Source organism: Protopterus annectens, chromosome 10.part0 (assembly GCF_019279795.1).
Source record: "Protopterus annectens isolate FY-2018-M chromosome 10.part0, PAN1.0, whole genome shotgun sequence".
Classification (NCBI taxonomy): Eukaryota; Metazoa; Chordata; order Ceratodontiformes; family Protopteridae; genus Protopterus; species Protopterus annectens.
Genome location: NC_056744.1, coordinates 652,349,637 through 652,369,058, shown reverse-complemented (window position 1 = coordinate 652,369,058; position 19,422 = coordinate 652,349,637). Strand labels below are relative to the sequence as shown.

The following is a 19,422-nucleotide window of genomic DNA, read 5'->3' as shown; positions in this document are numbered from 1 at the left end:
ATAAGATCCTTTTAGGATAAAGTTGATAATGGCCTCTTCTCTTAACCACACCCATTCAAAAATAGCCCTGCTGACATGTGTTAACAGAATGTTGATGTAGGTTATGGGGGGGGGTGCTGGGGATTGTGTGGTTATTACTACTTTAATTTTCATCACAGTCAAACCTTAGAGGTGTGCACAGGAGGTCATTATAAGTTGTGTTTGGGCTGGGGACAGCGCAGTCATTTTTTCTTTTACTTTTCTCACAGACCTCAGAGGTGTACAAAGAAGGTTACTATATCTTGAGTAGGGGCAGTGTACTATCTAGGAGCAATACAGTGGAATACATTTCTGTAATCATTATGTTTTTTGACTTTCACACATCAGTTATGTATACAAGTGACTGCCTTGGGGGGTTGGGGTGAAGAGGTATGCTATGTATGCCAGCAGACACTTGAAATACATGCCTGTGGCAATTTGAACATCTGCTTCCATCCCAGTCTAACACCAGAGGGATACATAGGCATTTACTGTCTTTTTTGGCTTGGGGGGGTGAGGGAGGCAGACTGTATTCCCAGATAGGACCTGTGTATCCTTACAATTGTCTTGCTAGTTTATTATGAGCTACTAGTTTGTCATCTTTGAACATTAAGCCTTGGTCACAGCTTAGGTCTTTCTTAAAAGAAAAAAACAAAAAAAAAGAAAGTCTTTTCTTACTCATAATTTTTGTTTAGACCACTGTTGGATTAAAAGGTTGGGAAAATGCTCTAAAACACATCCCAGAGAATCTATAACCCTTATAGCTTCTGGTGGCACTTATGTAATTGAGTTATTTCTTACATTATTACTCCTCTGTCTTGGACATTAAAGATGTGTTGAAAGCATGAAAGGACAACTAAAGCTGAACCATATTGAATTTCTTTCCTTAATCATAATTTCTGTTCAAGCCATCACTGGATTAAAAGGTTGTCTAAAAATTAAAAAAAAACTTTAAAATGCACATTAGAGCACATAGAAAGTCATGGCTTCTTGAAAAAGCTGAAGAATAAGGCAAAATGTGAGTAAATGAAGAAAAAAGTAACGTGCATGCTATGGTGAGCCCACGATGTGGGGAAAATGGAGGGAGCACTGAAGGATGTGTGTATGGGGGTATTGAAACAGAGAGCAGTGCCTAGGGTGCAATTTCAGATAAGTCCAACCCTGTCCATAAAGTTACTGTAGTGTATCATTGTTGCAGCTAAATGCCGTAATTGTGAATGCCCCTTTGTGAGATGGGCCAACATAGTGTGGTACTGATACATAAGCCTGTTGTAATGTAAAAGCATTGTAGCTACAGATCATTCTGTGTGTACTACTGCTAAACGTTTGCAGCAGGAACTAAAAGGTTGCTTAGGAGGGATGGCAGTGACATGGTAATACTTAGAATGAAAACGCCTAGGGGGCCCCCAACTTGACATTTGCTGAGGGCCGCCAAAATGCTAACACCGGCCCTGCTCATGCCCCAGAAAGAACATTATTGTGTGGTGTTGAAAGGGCTAAATGGCTATATATTTTTATAAGATGATACACTTTCCATTTGGCTCAATTCTTTTCAATCTCCCAAAACTTTTCATACCTAACAGACAAACTTTCTTAAGAAAAAAAAAAAACACGTTTACAGCTTTCATTCCTATCCAGCGAAATGTCCCTATTCTGCAAACACTTCTTACAAAATAAATCCACAGTAGTGATTATATTTGCATTGTACAAGGACAAAACATCTGGAAATTACTTCCCTCACTATTAGAAATCTGAATAACTAGTTAGAATTCCACAATAAAATAAGGCCCACCTGGCTACAGAATCACAGGGCAAATGCTTTAAATAAAATGGAATAAAATAAGGGATTAATTCAAGTAGTTCGACCAACACAGGATCTGTACAAACGTTTCAAACACCATGCCTTACACATAGCTTTACAGTACTCAGTACCAGATAACAGGGCTTACATACTGTATATTATTATTACATATATTATTATTATATTATGTAATATTATATTATGCATATTATTATTATTATTATTATTGTATAATATAACATTGCTGCTCTATGTTTCTTTTACATCTGATACTGAAGGTAACAGCAGTATGTAATCATCTCAATTTACTAACTTCTGGTATTCACAGTTTTCTATACTTTTTATGAAGAGAATGGCATAGGGATAATTATGTATACGACTGTGTATTTCTATCCCTCAGTGTGAAATATGTTACTTTTTATTTTTCTTACAGTGTTGTGCTTTATTGGCCATTTTATTACAAATATGAACAGTTTGTCATGTTTTGCTACATTTTTTTCTCCTATTTTTGGTTGCATCTTCCAGGCAAGCTGAACTTGAAATTAATCCATTTGAACAGTACTCTGCCCTGGTGAACACATTAAATAAACAAATAACAAAATAAAATAAAAGTAAAATAAAATAATGTACAGGTCAGCAGCCTTTAATAGTTAACCATCTTGGCTCTCTCACCTAACTGAAGATTTCAATAAATTCTCATTTATGACATTAGTGGACAGCACAGGGGATTGGTGGCTCTGAAACGTCAGGGTCTGGTCACTGTATATGTGTGTATCTTCACCTCACAGCCTTTTCCCTATGTGTTTGGCTTCCCCTCAAAAACATGCTGGCTGACTGACATGTCTGAAGTAATGTAATGCATTGACACTTACCTCACTGACCCGGGTCATTGCTGACCAGTTAGCAATGGAGTAATTAAAAAGGGTCCATGGTGAGCAGTTCACAAAGGAATAAATTAAATTAAAATCATGCTGACAACTCCACTTTGCTCTTATACATTACGCAAGTGATTCAGTTCTGATGGGCTCTGTAAACCTTATAATTCAAAGTATAATTCTAGGGTATATTTGATTCTGTAGTAGGTTGATTTACTTATCATGGCTGAATTTAGAATATTTTTAAATCAATTTTGATATCATTTGTAGGTGACATCATCAAGGTTTTCTACTGAAATGTTGGCAGTTAAAATGCTGAGTGCCAAAAAGCCAGAAAAAAGCTGGAAAACCTGGAGAAGAGCGAATCTCAAAAATCCTTCTCCTCCTTAAAACTTTTTTTAGCAGGAGGAGCAAACCCCCCCACCCCAAACTTATATATACCAGCTCCAAGATTGCCATACCTTAGAGAAAAGGGAATGTTCTGAAAAATGGCATCTTGGACTTGGTATATACAGCCCCACTCTTTTAGCCATTCAGTCTCTGTACTTTGGGACTTGTTCTAGTGAGTACTAAAATTTCAAATAGTTACCCATTAGGGCAACAGTTAGCCTCTCTTAATTACAGTGCCTGTACATTCCGGAGAACCTACAATGGCTGGCAGAGTGTGCATACAGGCACTTATTCCTAATCAGTATTGTCTTTGCCCAACTCACCTTATTGTATACAAAGTCTGACGTGCTATAGATGTTGTGGAGCTGCTTTATTTTGTGAACCAGACTGCATGAAGGACTCTCTTGCTTCCACTGATATACAGGTTGCTGTTGTCATTTGCTCCTTTTAGGACATTTTCCATCTGGAAAGTACTATCTACCATGTAGTAAGACTTAATGTAAGACAGACTGGCCTCATAAACTACTTTTAGAGTTGGAAAGAAATTGAAATACCTCTCATTTTCCTTCAGATTTCTGTATTGAACGTTTCAGTAAGCCAAACTGCAAGAAGTTATACATTACTACTCTACTGTTAAAAGTAAGTGCATCTGCATTGGATTTTTTAAATTTATTTATTTTTTGTTGACTGAGTTAGTCTCACTAGGCTAGTTACCTCTTTTCAGGGTAGACCCGACATGGTATTTAAACTACTAGGAGAAATTTGGCCAGGCATCAGGGAACTTCCATTAGTCTTTTTGATAGGTGATGTAGATTGTTTACATTCACCTGATCTATTTCAAACTCAAGCAGATGGGAGCTCAGTTTAACACCTTATCCAACGGATGACACACTCAAGAAAGCATCATCTCCATTGTGCTGCACTGCAGAGTCAACAGTCCAGCTACCTTGAGTGGCAATAGAGCCCACAGTCTTCTGCACCAAAGGCAAGTGGTCTCACACTTGCTTGAGACATTTGTTCTACAAAACAAATCTCCAACTTTCTAATCTTGTGTCATAAAAAAAATCTTTATGTATGAAGTTATTAATGATTCATTAATTAGCTATGCATGACAAGATTTTGAATATCTGTGTATGTTAACTGATTTTTAATCTTCACTGCAATGTATTGTTGCTGAGTCAACTACCATTTGTCATAAGTTGGCCTAGACAAAATCATTTTTTCTGAAACTGTAACAGCAACATATGATGTGTTACTATGTGTGTGTTTGTGTGCACACACACGTGCCTGTGTATTTGTGTGCGTGTTCTGCTACCACACCTGTTAAAAAAGAAATGGCATCATCATTCAATCTAGCTCTTTTTATTATGGACCAATAAATTTTTTGCAGTGCAACTATATGTAGACATTGGTTGGTAAGAACTGAACTAATTCAGCTGCAAATTCAGGCAATTATATGCTGCAAACCAGTGAGACAGAGAGAGAAGAAAAGAAAAAAAAAACTTAAAAAAAAAATAATGGCACAGCAGATGGAAAAGCATGAGGAAAGAAAGATCTAGAAGGGTGGTTAAATGAAATGTGCACATAATAATAAAAAGCCACTCAATGTGATCCTCAATACTAAAGAGGCTAATAAGAGATTCATACAATAATTTTGAGTACAAAAATTTTTCTAAAGGCATCACCAAATGAATCCATCTATCCATCCATACCCTTTTTTCCCATTTTTGCACATGGGGTAGGGCTGTCACTTCAACATTATACTATATAATAAAATGACTAATTGAGGATTGGCTACAGAAGTTACCTTTCAGCATAAAAATTGTATAAATAGAAAAGCATCATAAAAAGTTGTATACAATTATTTTTTGGTATATTTAGAAGGCCTTCAGAGCATGCAGAATGTTCTTGATTATGCTTCACGTTTTTTGTTCTTTCCCTTGTAAATTTTTTGAAGTTTCCTGATAAATCTCTGCATGCTTTAAGCATTAAATAATACCATACAGTAACATTCTGCACTTATTATTTAGAAAATGCACGTTGATACAAAGCGTTCCGCTCTATATTAGCTTTCCTTCATATTTTGTAATGTTCCTCATGAAATTGTTGATTTTTCTGATAAATCACTGAGGAATATAGTCAGTCAGTAACACCAGATGATAATGTTTCTTATTTCTTATAATTCAAAAAATGTATGTTGATGCAAAGCCTGTTCTTTTTATTTTCAGAAAATGCATGTTGTTGCAAACCTGTTAAGTACCCTTGATTTAGCAGAATGCATTTGATCTTGCTTCATATTTTTGTCCTGTCCATCATAAAAATTTTGATTTTCCAGTAAATCACTAACGTTTGCAATCAGTCAATAATGCCCACCATCAGAGTTTCATACTTCCTATCCTTCAGAAAATGCATGTTGATACAAAACCTGTTGTTCTATTAATTTTAGAAGTAAACTGGACTAATATTTTAAAATTTCCCCTTATTTTGGACCTTTGTTCCCCATTATTTTTGACTTGGTCTAGATTTCTTGAGTAAAGAAGTTGAGAGGTACGTATGCTTGCTGTTCTATTAACTTTCCATGAACTAGACTAATATTAAAAAAAAAGTTGTTGATTTTGAGTCTTCCCTCCTCCAGTTAGTTTTGTATTTTTTCTGATTCTTAAGAAATTAATTTGAGAACTATATATGTCCCAGAATTTGTCTGATATTTTTTTTTTTTTGTTCATAAAATTTGTCATTTTCTAGTCAGTTGTAGAGGGTTGCAGCCACTAAATAATGACAAACATTTTACTTTCTGATTTCATATCATTCTGAAAATAAATGCTATACAAACCTGTTAATCTACCAACTCTTCAAGTATATCTGAACAATATTTAAAATCTGCCCCTGATTTTTGGTCTTTGTTTCTCCAATATTTTGACTTTATATCTGATTCTATACTAAGAAGTTGAGAGAGAAATTTAGTTTATAAGAGCTGGACATCTGAGGTGTATGCAAACAAATTAGCTATACTTGCTTGGGCTGTCTTTGGAGGAAATGGATAACTGCAATTTTCTCATAGGTCTAGCTTTGCAGAATTAATGTGATTTGGGTGCCTGGACTACTTTAATAAGTGAATATTGGTTGTGAGAATAAGGTTTAAAGTCATTAAATAGTAATTGTTTTTTTATCACAACCCGAAGTCTGAAGTGCACACAGAAGTGGTTATAATTGCTGGGTGAAATGGGAACTGTCTGTGGATGGAAGTAACTGACCCGCTTATTGTTTGCATAGTTTAAATAGTCACTGAATTGGCTTAGCAAGAATAATATGCATATGAGGTGAAGTAAGATGGAATACTATATTACAGTGACTGCTATTTATTAATTACCATGAGCTGATGTGTGAAGTTGTACATAGTAAAGTGAATGTTGGTTTTGGGTAGAGAGGCCATTTCTGGAGACAAGTGATTTACCTGTACTGTTATTTGATCATTATGAGACAGGAGCTTCTTATCTGGCGTGGCAAGCAGGGGCAGGGGCATGTTAAAATTATATTTGCTAAAAATCAGTGTAAAACCAGTACATCTGTGGCTTTTGCTTATACTTGTCTTTATGTGTGCGTGTATGTGTGTGTGTGGGGAGTTGCAGATTATTTTAGAGGAACAAATTGGTCATAATTTCTTCTATCACAAGTTTCAGTATTGCACAATATACAGATCATTGGCACTGTGGTGCAGTGAATAGTGTTGCTATCTCACAGTGCATAGCTATGCCCTCCTTGTATCATTGTGGGTTTATTCATATGGTTTGGTTTCCTCTTACACCACAAAGATATGATGTAGGTCAGTTAGCATTATTGCAATTTGCCTGTAGGTAAGTGTGTTTATGTATCGGATAGACCTGGCTTGTCTGAGGAAGAGTCAGTATGTGTGCAAATCTGCACAGGTTGTGAAAGACCTGATTTACAGAAGGCAATGTCAGTATGTGTGTGTGTATGCTTTGCTTGTGTGAAATATCAGTATAAAAATCATCAATTATCTTTATTTGTGGACACATGCTATATTTCTGGGAACATGCAGTACAGAGCAAAAAAAAAAAACACTGAACAAGTAAACAGCTTTCAAAAATAAGGCATACAATTCATCAAAGAATATCCAGCACATCTGGGGTCTGTCAACACCCAGACCTCATTCTATATGAATACATTTTGACCCAGGCTTAGGCAGTAACCTCTGTTTTGAACCTCATTTAGTCAAAATCTGGCTTTGCTGGGAGCTAAGCACAGAATATCAGTATAACTTCTGAGGGGGTTGTGGGCAATGTGATAATTATTAGTTTAATGCTCTTCACAAACCTCACAGGAGTAGTATAGGTTGTCTAGGCCAGTTGACTGTTAAGGAGCAACAAGTGGAATACATTGCAGCAATCATCATATTTTTAATTTACTCACAATTAAGCATCAAAACATCCAACTCAAATACAGGTGGCTACTTGTGGGGTATGGTTAAAGAGGCATGCTATTATATGTGCCTAACACCAGTATCTGGAAATATATTACTGTGTAATATCTGTTCCTTTAGTTTCACCCAGCCTGACATCAGAGTGGTACACAGGAATTGGCTGAGGCATCATACTGTGTGTGTGTATATATATATATATATATATATATATATATATATATATATATATATATATATATATATATATATATTTTTGACAGTAGCCACTTAAATATGACTGCGGAAATTTGTGCCTTCATCCCAGCATTTTTGGGGGAGAAGGGTAGGGAAGTAGGCACTATTCCCAGTTATGATTTATGTATCCTCACAAGCATTTGTATTTGCAGTTTATGTGCTGTATTTTGTCAGGTACAGATTACTTTTTTCTTTTTTTTTATTTTTGACTTGTAAGTGAACTAGTCCTTCAAGAACTTTTCAGGTTCATAGGGTCATAGGATGATACTAGGCTATTCGCCTGGAGGCCCTTATAAGCATAGCCAAGAATTTTGCCCATGTTCCCACAAAGTCAGCATCTGATTCCCCTGTCCAGCAGGGACACAGGTGGGATCCCAGGAGTGTATTTTCTGTTTCCCATCCAGTCATCCAGGTTCCTCTTAAAGAGGGCTAGAGAGGTGCTCTGCTCGACATGGATAGGGAGTCTATTCCATAGATGGAGGAGCCGCTCCCACCCGGACCAAAGGAGCAAACGCAGATGTAATATTTTGATGATTTAACATAGTCAGTCAATCAGTATGTTTTTGAGAAAAGGGTGGACAATGCAGTATCCAGAGAAAATTCACAGGGGAAATTGGAATAACTAGAGAAAACCCCAAAACACATGGGAAGCCCATGCAATCACCATAGTGACAGTAAGAGAATAAGTAAATGATTATAATATTCTTTATCTCTGTAGTATTTTTCACTATTTGCTTGAATGATACTCACCTTCACCCTATCTACCCTCTCACCTTCTTCCCCCAACTGCATTTTATAAATATGTACATAACTTAACGCATATTTATTGCACTCTATTGTGAACAAATTTGATTTTGTATTTTCATGTCTTCCACTGAATCAGCTATTCATTGTGTTGCTGTCCATAACATTTTCCTATACACTTTCAGGAGAGACTGAAATTTCTTATGTGGTTCAGTGCTCTTACCCTCATTAATAAATTGAAACATATAGATAGATACAGTTTAATATAGTCTTACAAATGTATTACATTTTGTAATTTTCCAGAGTTCTCTCCAAAATGGCATATATGTACATATGTTACTGCACTTTTATATTGAAAAACTATCCAATTTTATTTTTCTACTCTCCTGAGCAGAACCTGAAAATGGGTCCAATGAGATCAGTGCTCTACTCCAATAAACAAAAACAAGTAAACAAACAATCAAACAAAAACACTTTAAAATGAATCTTAACCAATAAGCCAAAATGTTGCATTCAGTTCCACTACTACTACTACTGAAATGTAGTTCAGACAACAGATAATTTAGTGGCAGCAGCATAAAGTATCTGCATGTACTTACTAAAACCGGATGTATGTACAGAGAAATACAGACCAACCAATTTACATGAAGGTGAAGCCAACCAAAAGTTATAGAACAAAAAAGCATATTAGCAGACATCTGTGAGGATGACAAAATGGCAGGCAGGCCAAACTGTCTTAGGGACAGGGCTTCTGAATTACACAGCTGAGGTAGAAAATAGCACTTGGAAATACAACACAGACTGGATTTGGATCACCAACTAGAGGACAACTGAGCATGCACCATATGATGGATGCTGTACTCTGTTTCCAGAAGACTGTTGAGAGGTGTTTTATGCCAGGCTTACAAGGCATCCTTGGTTCCCACTCTGATGGACCTTTTACATATCTGAAAAATGAACAGGATGAGAATCACTCCATCTAGGGATTTAAACTTTGCTTACAACATTAATAAGGTACATTTGAGGGACAGGTATGTATCTGAGAGAATTCCCCTTCTCTGGAACAGGCTTCTCATCTGTGTGAAGCAGATCGCTTCCTTAACCTTATTCAAGAGCAATCTGGACCAGTGAATGAGCAATTGGAAGTACACCCTGGGTCTAGCAACTATGTCTCTAATGGACAGAAACAGGATGTAAATTTTGCCCTTGCTTAGATATACTCTTTAAAATAATCTTTAAGGCACATAAACTGGTGGGAAAAAAATGGGATTCTTGGCTATGCTTATAAATGCCCTGGTGGTCATTACCCTAGTATACACCTATGAACCTCTGGGATTTGTACTGTTCATTGAGCCCTCATACAATGATGGACTGTTTAGGAGAAAAATGACAAACCTCTCCAGTGGTGAACAAACTATTATTATTATTATTATTATTATTATTATTATCATCATTTGTTTGCTTCTTTGTTTATTTATTTATTTTTTGCCATTTACCATACTGCTTGCTAACCATCAGATCCCGTCAATCCTCTCTTGGTCTTCTAATCATGCCCTGTAATTGGATACTACAGAAATAAACAAAAAAAAGATTCCATTCACTTCTGTCTGTGGCCCTTTTCTCACTACAAGTGTAACACTCCAGAGTCAGTGTACAGTTGGCATTAGGAAAGGCATGTCACTCAGTTCTGCTAGCGATGTAACCCTTCAGGATGCCACTGCTACCCTTAAAGCCAGTGCTGCCTTGGGGTCTGCAGTCTTCAGCAGGGATTTATTCATGGGAGTATGCACCCCAGGCATCCATACCCACCGCTTCCACCCAAGGAGAGTTGAACTGGCCAAGTCCCCCCACTTCTGTACCCGCATGCTAGCTGCAGCAGGTGCCATAACCATTACTCAAACTCTAACTGTTTTTTTTTTTTTTTTTTTGAGGAAATGTTCCATTAGTATATTTGGATCCAATGGGCGATTTTGTAGCCATAATATTATAAGCCAGAATAGCTGGATGACCAGTTCTGTACCCTTAAAAGGATGGCAACAAAATCTATTACCATCACCATTCCTAAAGACCCAGACAAACCAAAGTCTTTAATGTGTAATACATTAAATCTCCTATAAGAGAGGCCCCTGGGATAAATGCAAATGTCCTCTTAAGGATATACCAGTATTTCAGCTATGTGGCTTCTGAGTACCCTTGGCTTTTTACTTGTTAAGTCTTTATGGTACATTAAAGTAGGTGTGTTTGTTCTAGATAGCCATGATATTTTAATGGATGCAAGCAATTTACATATCAGGCTAATATGATTGTTTACCTAATTTTGTGCAGTTTGTGCAGTTTCAAGCTATTCTGTACACACATGACTATCTGATGGGACAACTATTTTATAGAAATAGATTTTATTGCAAACCTTAATAGATGAGCATATGATAAATGCGTTTGAAATTTAAACACCAATGATTACATTAATCTTGAATAAAACAGGTTTTGTTAGTCTTTGTAAATAATACAGAGATTGTTTTCTAAAGCCCCCAGGCCCATTAAAGAAGGCACTCTGGCCTAGAGGGGGGATAGAGATGGTCAATTAAATCCAATTTCTAAACATAAGTGCAACATTTACACAGTCATAGTAAACATGGAGAGTGACAGAAAAGTCAAGTCTATATATAACAAAAGCAAGTAACAAAGCAAAGTTTCTGCCTTCGTATTTTATGACATTTCCTGGTTTACTCCCAAGTTCTTCAATTACACTGAACAGGAATAACATTACCACCTGGTTTTGCTTGTTCTCCATTGCACTTGTTTTCCTAGATAATTAGCTTTCCTGGTTCAGAGGGCATACTATCAGGTTAAGATGACCGAAATGTTTTTTTCACTTATATTTTTGTGAAGTTTGCTGATGCTGTTTTGGAGTCATACATTTAAACAATATGTATTTCAGCAGAAGTATTTATATGTTTATGAACATGTAATTATAAAATACTTCATCCCTCAGCTTGCTGGTTGGTTATTCCAGATGTCTTCATTAGCATGCATAACTACATGTACCATTTTCTGTAACTGTAATTTCCACAACAATATGTCAGTGCTATCCAGTCTTTACATTTCCCCATATTCAGCTGTTCATGTCCAAACTGCACATTTCCCAAAGTATAGCTACATAGGACATTCCTATAACATGCATCATTACCTGTCTGCTTATTTTTGGTGCACACTTTCTTTAATATACCTATGTTCTGAGTTGCAGATGTGTGCTGTATGACCTCCCAAGTAACCAGCTTTTGACATCCTTTTTAAGAACTTAGGAATAGAGGAGCAATACAAGGCAAGAGATCACAGGAGCATTCTTCTCAACTGTCCAGATTTTTGCCTCAAATTTTTGGTCTGCTTCTCATAATACTGTAGTTTTCTGGCTAATCATAGGCAAATCATTGAGGATTGAAGTCATTAAATAATGCCAGCTATTTCAGTTTCAGACTTCATACCCTTCAGAAAATTCATGTTAATGTAAAACCTGCTATTCTATTAACTTTCTAAGTTTGTAAGAACAATATTTTAAAAAGTATCCCTATTTTTATGCCTTTGTCCCCCATTACTGATAGCGTTGTCCAGATTTCTTGTTCGAAGATGGTGAGAGATATGCACAGAAACCCTAAGATGCCCAGTCATTTACATCTTTAGACACTTAAAAGCTTTTTTTTCATCATTTACAAACACTTCATAGTACTCAACTCCCAAATCAAGCAGTGCTGTACATGATAAGCTTGGTGTAAATTTTTATCTACCCATCCAGTCATCAAGGCTTGCTTTAAAAGTAGACACAGTTGTACTTTGCTTGACCTGTAGTGATTCCTTGTCTCATAGGCTGAGAATACATTGAGTTAGGAACCTATCCCACCAACAATTGTCATTTATTTGTAAGTGTTGATTTAGGTCCCTAGTATAGGGCTTTGTAGAGCCACTAATTTTGTCAATAAATAGGAAGTCATACACAAACAAATCTTAAATGGCTTGATAAGCGCGACATGGGTCACCTTGGAGCAGCTGGTAGGCTAGTGAGTTTAAGGAGAGTTCTGGTAATCTGTCTGGGTAGTTGAAGGATTTAAGGCTTTTAATTTTCTTGGTTGAAAATGTTTGGGAACTTTCTAACTGAGTGTTATGCTCGAATATGTAAAAAACAAAAGGGACATTGTATTTGATGATAGGACTGATAAAGGAAGATTACAGCAGTAAGGTGAATTCTATGGATCTTGAAGGTACTTCCCTTGAAATTTATTGAGCTAGAGAGAATGATTTCCTGACTATACAAGAAGGGCAATGATTAAATGACGGAGAGAGGTTTTCACATGAGTACCCAGATCTCTCAGGACTGAATCTGTATGAAAAGGAGTATCATTTATAACATATGAGATGGGATCAGCTTTGTTTGCCAAGTAATAATATGCTGCACTTCTTGCATTTACCTTAAGACAGTTTTCAGTAGACTAGCCCTTGTTGGAGAAGTTTAGTAACAGTGGATAAGCAGAAAACAATGCCCAGCTTGCAGTCATAAGTAAACTTGGTCAACCATACTTCTGGGTTGTTGGCTTGGATGTCTGCACAACAAATGCCAAACAGGTTAGGGACCCATCACTGATCCATGTAGCATCCAGCTAGTAACAATTTTACATTTAGACTGGGTACCAGCAACTTTCACAACTTAGAATCTGCTGGTTAGCCAATTTGCAATCCAATGGAGAATATAGGGGTTTACATTGTCTGTCTATTTTTTTTCCTAATACCTGCATGGGGGATATGTCAAAAGCATTGCCAGGTTTAGATAAGCTATGTGTATAGGATACCACTGTCCACAACTTCTGCAACCTTAAAAAAAGCTTACTAGGTTCAGGAGACAGGATCTGCCCTTCACAAAATCAAACTGAGTGTGATTAATATCAGTGAAGCTTCCTATGTCAGCATAAATGAAATCGCCTATAATAGATTCTGTGGGTTTGTATATAAGGCTGGTGAGACTAATGGGCATATAATTGCCTGGGTCCGTAGAGGGACTATCCTTGTGTAGGGGCGTCACAGTGCCTGTTCTCAGCCATCAGGCATAAACCCAGTGTACAGGTTCAGGTTGAACAACTTAAGATGAGACTTTAGTGCACACTTGGCACTAATGAAAATGTGCCCATGAATATTATTACTCTGCTCATTTCCCAACTTTTCCAGCTATATTTTCTTATATTTAAAAAAAAAAACATCTGTAGCCATTTATAATGCACTATCCATCAGTGCCTAAATTGTAATAACAGTTCTGTCCACTCTGTTCTGAAAATTCCTCAATAACCTGTTCTACAGCTCTCCCCTATACATTACCCAAGTTAGCAACTTTTGGCATATTCTTTGCACATTACTTATGTAGCCATACACAGGTATTCAAATTGTACTTTCACCAGTGCCTATCTGTTATTACTTACCATGCACTTTCTCAGTGTAACCATCTATCCGTATTCAGTCATCATTCCCTAATGCCCTATGAAAGATGTTGACAATTAGTGGGCACTGAGCACCTAATTGCCTTAATATTCAAAATTACTAACAATCCGTATTCACTGTTTATCTTTCATTAATGCTCAACTATGGATAGTCTCTCTGCACCTTTGCCAGCACAAGCTATTTATATTCACTGTGTGCCTTCCATAGTAACTAGACTTTGATATTCCCCTTGTCCTTCTAGTGACATATCTTCCTGTACAGGAGTAATATTTAAATATTCAGTTTATCTTCTTATTAGAATGCATGTTAATCTATTGCAATTTAAACCTGTGTGTGTGTGTGTGTATGTGTGTATGTGTGTGTGTGTGTGTGTGTGTGTGTGTGTGTGTGTGTGTGTGTGTGTGTGTGTGTGTGTGTGTGTGTGTGTGTGTGTGTGTGTGTGTGTGTGTGTGTGTGTGTGTGTGTTTATTCACAATTTGGTCAGAACATGTACAGAGACATCGCTACTTTCAAAGGAGGAAGTTTGGGTTAGTACAGTATGAATGGACATTACTGCATTATGACATAAAACAAGATAGCATTGTAAAGCATATACTCTACACTGTAGAAAAGCAAAATGGAGTAATGCATTTTCAGCCTGTCAGCAACCAGTCAACTTTCCTGTACTTTGCCAAAGGAAGAACTACTTATTTCAACCATGTTCGGCCTGGTTACCATTGAAGAAACACGACTGGCCTCCTCATTTTCATTCATTCTCAGAAAATTAACAGAAATACTACATGGCATCCAGTAAATATACATATCACTGTCACCAGTAAGGAAGAACTGCAAAGCCTACCAGTCTCGTTAAGGCCTTCATTTACCTACTATGGTTTTCATATCAGATGTTCTGGTGTATGATTGGTTTATTTATATTTTTGTATTCCAATCCACTATGGTATAACATGCAAAATAAGGAATGCACTGGACTGAATTACAATGCTTCTATATCCTCCTTGGGAAAAATAAATTAGTGACAGTTTCCAGTATTCATTTAGCACTGTAGTTATAAAAAATGTTGAGCATACTTCCACTGAGATATAATGTATATAAATATTTCTTTTCATACATGGCTGAAATACACATTTGGTAGAAATGTCTTTGCTGGTGAAAAAAAAAGACACAATACACAAATGTGCGAATTCTCATTTGAGTGAATCACTTATGGTTAAATTTACTGCAGTGGTGGTGCTGCGGTAGTATTGTCACCTCACACTAAGACGTTGTCCTGTTCGATTCTCAGCTAGAGCATCTTCTGTGTGGAGACATGCGTGAATGGGCGTACCTTCGTTGAAGGTTGTGCGTTAGAGCTGGCAACTCGGTACGTAAAAATCTACTGCCAATCATTAGCGGACCGGAGTTCTGCTGTGGCGACCCCTAACCAGGAAGAGCTGAAAGAAACAACAACTTATGGTTAAATGAAATTTTATATAGAATAGGTAAGCAGGCCTGTGCAGGAAAATAATGTTTGAATGAAAAAGTGACAGCTGTGAAAATGTGCAAGACTGTGTTAAAGCAGTTGTTGTTTATGTGCACATGGTAGTGGATCAGGGTTAGAGTGCGGGTTAAGTAATTGGGTAGAGTCAGTTTTGTGCTGTGTGTATTCTGTGTCCTTTTGTCTTGTATAGAGCTACTGTTAGCGAAAGGGTTTTTAGTAATATGTGGGGTTTGAATTAGGGGCAGGGGTAGGGTTAGCATTACAATTAGGGTTGGCCTACATGAGTTATGTGTTGAAGGGGGGAGGTGATCCAATTTCAAAAAGTATTTGTTTGTAGTGATCACTGTTTCATGTGGGAAATCTCAGCTACTGTGATTTTTAAGTGTGCCAAAAATGATTCTATTGTTTTGGGAGATTTTTCCCTTCTCTGAGTTGGTGCTACTGTGTAGTTGGTATATATATGTCTGAAGGGTAGAAAAAACAATTGCAGGTTTATTTTTCTACTTTGGGTGCTTTGAGAATTAGTTTATTTAATGTATAGTAGAAATAAGTATTTGGTTTAGTTTTAGGCTAAATATGACTCCACTGAATGAGATTTCTTCCAGTTGTTTTTCTACCAGACGTGATTCTGTCATATAGATCTTTACCAGACATGTCTATGTAACCCCAGCATCTCTGAGTGGTTTTAATCTTGCAGCTGACCGTTTCCTTTGTAGGAACAGTAGTGATGTGGATGCATTTGTTGATTAATCAAAGAAGTACGTTTCGTACCTGTCTCTGACATTGCTCCTGTAACCACCTTCTCGTCTTACTCCAGGAGTGTTTCTGCCTCTGTACATTCCCATAGGTTGATGCATCCAAGTCATTGTTTACAGCCCACAGTTGCTGTGTTTTAATATAAAACAAACAGTGATCTGCATCCAAGGCAAGGCAAAACCCACACTTGCATTATTACCTCACTGCTATTCCTATGCTACATTCAAACAGAGTCCGCTCATGTAGTAGGTTAGTTGTTCAAAGCATGATTCTTTAAACAAAACCATTCCATGTCTTAATGAATTCATTTCAGCAAAAACACTTTTGATCCAGTATCACTGTTAACAAGAATCATATGCCCTTCTCTGAGTAGTTTTAATCTTGCAGTTGACTGCATTAACTGGTTATGGATCTGAAAAATGCTCTTCCCCATAGTGTATGTGAGGTACGTATGGGACCTTATCACCCACTGAAAAATAAGGTTCCATCATGCTTGCTTGGAGTACTGTTTCCTTTGTGGGAACAGTACTGAAGTGTATGCATGTGTTGATTCATCAAAGCAGTAAGTTTCATATGACTGATCCTTAGTTTTTCAAGTATTAACAGTCAAAACACAATTACAATTCTAGACAGGGAAATGCAGCGAGGGTGAAATACTAAAGGATGAAACAACAACATCAGTGGGCCTGGAAATAGCTGCATGGGGCAAAAATGAATTTACAGACAATATGAACTGCAACCACCATGAAGTTATGTTAAGACAAATAAATACCAGCTTCAAGGAGTAAAACAATTTGCATGACTGATGCCTGCATACCATATTACCTGATTTTGTGATGTGCTTTCATTCTGTATAACCATTTTCGACCAGTACAGGAACATAATATCATTTACCCTACCCCAGTCTTTACAAACAAAATGTAAAAGTAATAGAATATTGTCCCATGCATGTGCCATTGGCAGTCAAGTAAAATAAATGCCCATTTACACACATTCTCCTTTTTCAGGGGACCATGAGCAACTTATGTGTGCTAACATTATCTAACACAGTCCTACAAGCTGTAAAAAAGGCCCACAGGCAGCCTTACAATGTGATAACTCTCTAATCTCATAGTGTCTGACATACCACTTCGAGCACATCTGTATAATAGAGTGATTTTCTTTGCTGACCACCATGATCGAACACATCTGTATAACAGAGTGATTTTCTTTGCCGACCACCATGACTTTTATACCCAGTCCCAGGTCACATTCTGACACCAGACATTAGTTGTTCTTCTGATACCTGGTGACAGTAACATTGTTCAGTGTTTATCTGTTAGTCTAATCCTGCAATACTAAGGCAGATTTCCCATTTGTCTTCACACATCATATATTGGAATGTTTTCGTAACTTGGAGGAGGAGTAGAGTAGGTAGGAGTTATACCTCCCGTTTGTGTCGTCTCTTGTGCTGTGTTGGGCTCACTTGATGATTTTCTGAGGAGAACACTATCTGAGAAACTTCGCATACGACTTATGAATGCTTCCTGGTTGTTAGTCTCCATCTGCTGTGACTGTATAACAAAGTTCTCTTCATATGTTGGAAGCAGCGTAAGACTTGGAATAATGCTGATGATAGGCCTGCACAGTAACGCCTCTTCGTAAGTAGGTACCCTGTCACTCTCTGAGATACTGCGAAAGGAGTTGAGAAAATAATTAGTTCCATTTTGTTTTTAATTGCCTGACAGAAGTACAGGTGTGACATATACAAAAAAGCAGACAGTTATTATTTTGTGGCTATAATACAGACTTGGATTCAGAACAGATCTGAGTACTTGACTTACAGACTTGCATAAAACTTCATGTTCCGAAAATACTGTTGTGACCATAGAGATAGATGACAGAATGCTTAAGAATTGTGTTAATATGATGACATAAAGAGAGCAATTACTCATTTCAGCTAGTTTTACCAAATGTGTATACAGTCAGTAAAACTTTAAACAAATATATGAAAATGTTTTATGTGATGAAAAACCTGCTTACTTGTTAATTACCGACTTGAGATCCATTTTAAAACTATGAACTAGTTAGACCTGGCAGTTTATCAAAGAAGACAAAGACTGTGACCTGCAAGTGAGCTTCTATGAGAAGTCTTGGGTTTGATTCCCTGTTTCTATTCAATCACTGTTTAAACATACAAAAGTGATTTAACCAGCAGACAATGCTCTTGAATCATCCCTGAAGCATTGTCATAACAGATAGCTGTGCTTAATAGACTTAATTATATAATTAATAATTATCAGGAAGTGGATAATAATTCACAAAACTGATTAAACATTGAGCAATCAACCAAAGCCCTGTAGCCCTCTGACCATCTCTGTTACTCAGATGATGTAATTTTTCATTTGTTTATAGTAACATACATTTTTTTTACAACTGAATGAATAAAAAAAAGAAAATGCAGTTTATAGTAATCACGCATCATGTCATATCTTCTAATGCGGAATATTTGCTTAAATCACTTTCTGTAGTCACAAGTAATAAATTGATCATTACCCATCTGTACGCTTTTTGCTCATTCTACCTCCTGTCCAGTAACCTCCTTGAGCTGGGGTAATGATAAGGCAGCACAGCATACAGGAACAAGACACTACACTTTTTATAGTGCCACTGTTACATCATGTCTTATACTTAAACATATTCTCACAAAACTGATGACTTGTATTTCTTTAGATTGTGGTAGGGATACCAGAACAACCTTGCTGTCTTTGACTTGGTTGGTAACTAGGAATTGATAATAAGCACTTATTATGCACCAATGTAGTTTTTTGTGGGGGTTTATGTACTAATTTATTGTACAGTGTTTCAATAAAAGAGTACTGTAATAAACTTTGAGCTGAAAGTGAAATTATCTTCTTTGACTAATCCCAAGAGACATGATATTCTGGAACAGATATAATTCTCCAAGATCACAGATATAGGCTTGGATACCAAAAGGAATAATACCAGTAGCATACCCTAACACAAGCTACCAATCACTGTGGATGCCCTTTCTGAATCAGAGACAGGCCTTCTTCGGTGATTCTTCACTGTTGGTAAAATTATCACTGTGGGCTGTTTCCACAGCCATGCTACATGTTAATTAGGCATTCCAGGGAGTGGTTTATGCTAATTAGATATGTGCTCTTTCCTGGAAATGCTTGCAGGAAGAGGGATTTATGCAGCTGAG

At 36.9% G+C, this 19,422-nt stretch overlaps 1 protein-coding gene across 1 annotated transcript in view; it reads right to left on the bottom strand.

The window, feature by feature from the left end:
• Positions 1 to 15,340: 15,340 nt before the first annotated feature.
• Positions 15,341 to 19,422, bottom strand: part of TMEM61 (transmembrane protein 61) — a 194,665-nt gene continuing 190,583 nt past the window's right edge. The window contains exon 4 of the mRNA XM_044085502.1: positions 15,341 to 17,885. Coding sequence (XP_043941437.1) covers positions 17,576 to 17,885 — 310 coding nt within the window. The 3' untranslated portion in view covers positions 15,341 to 17,575. The remainder of the gene's footprint in view (positions 17,886 to 19,422) is intronic.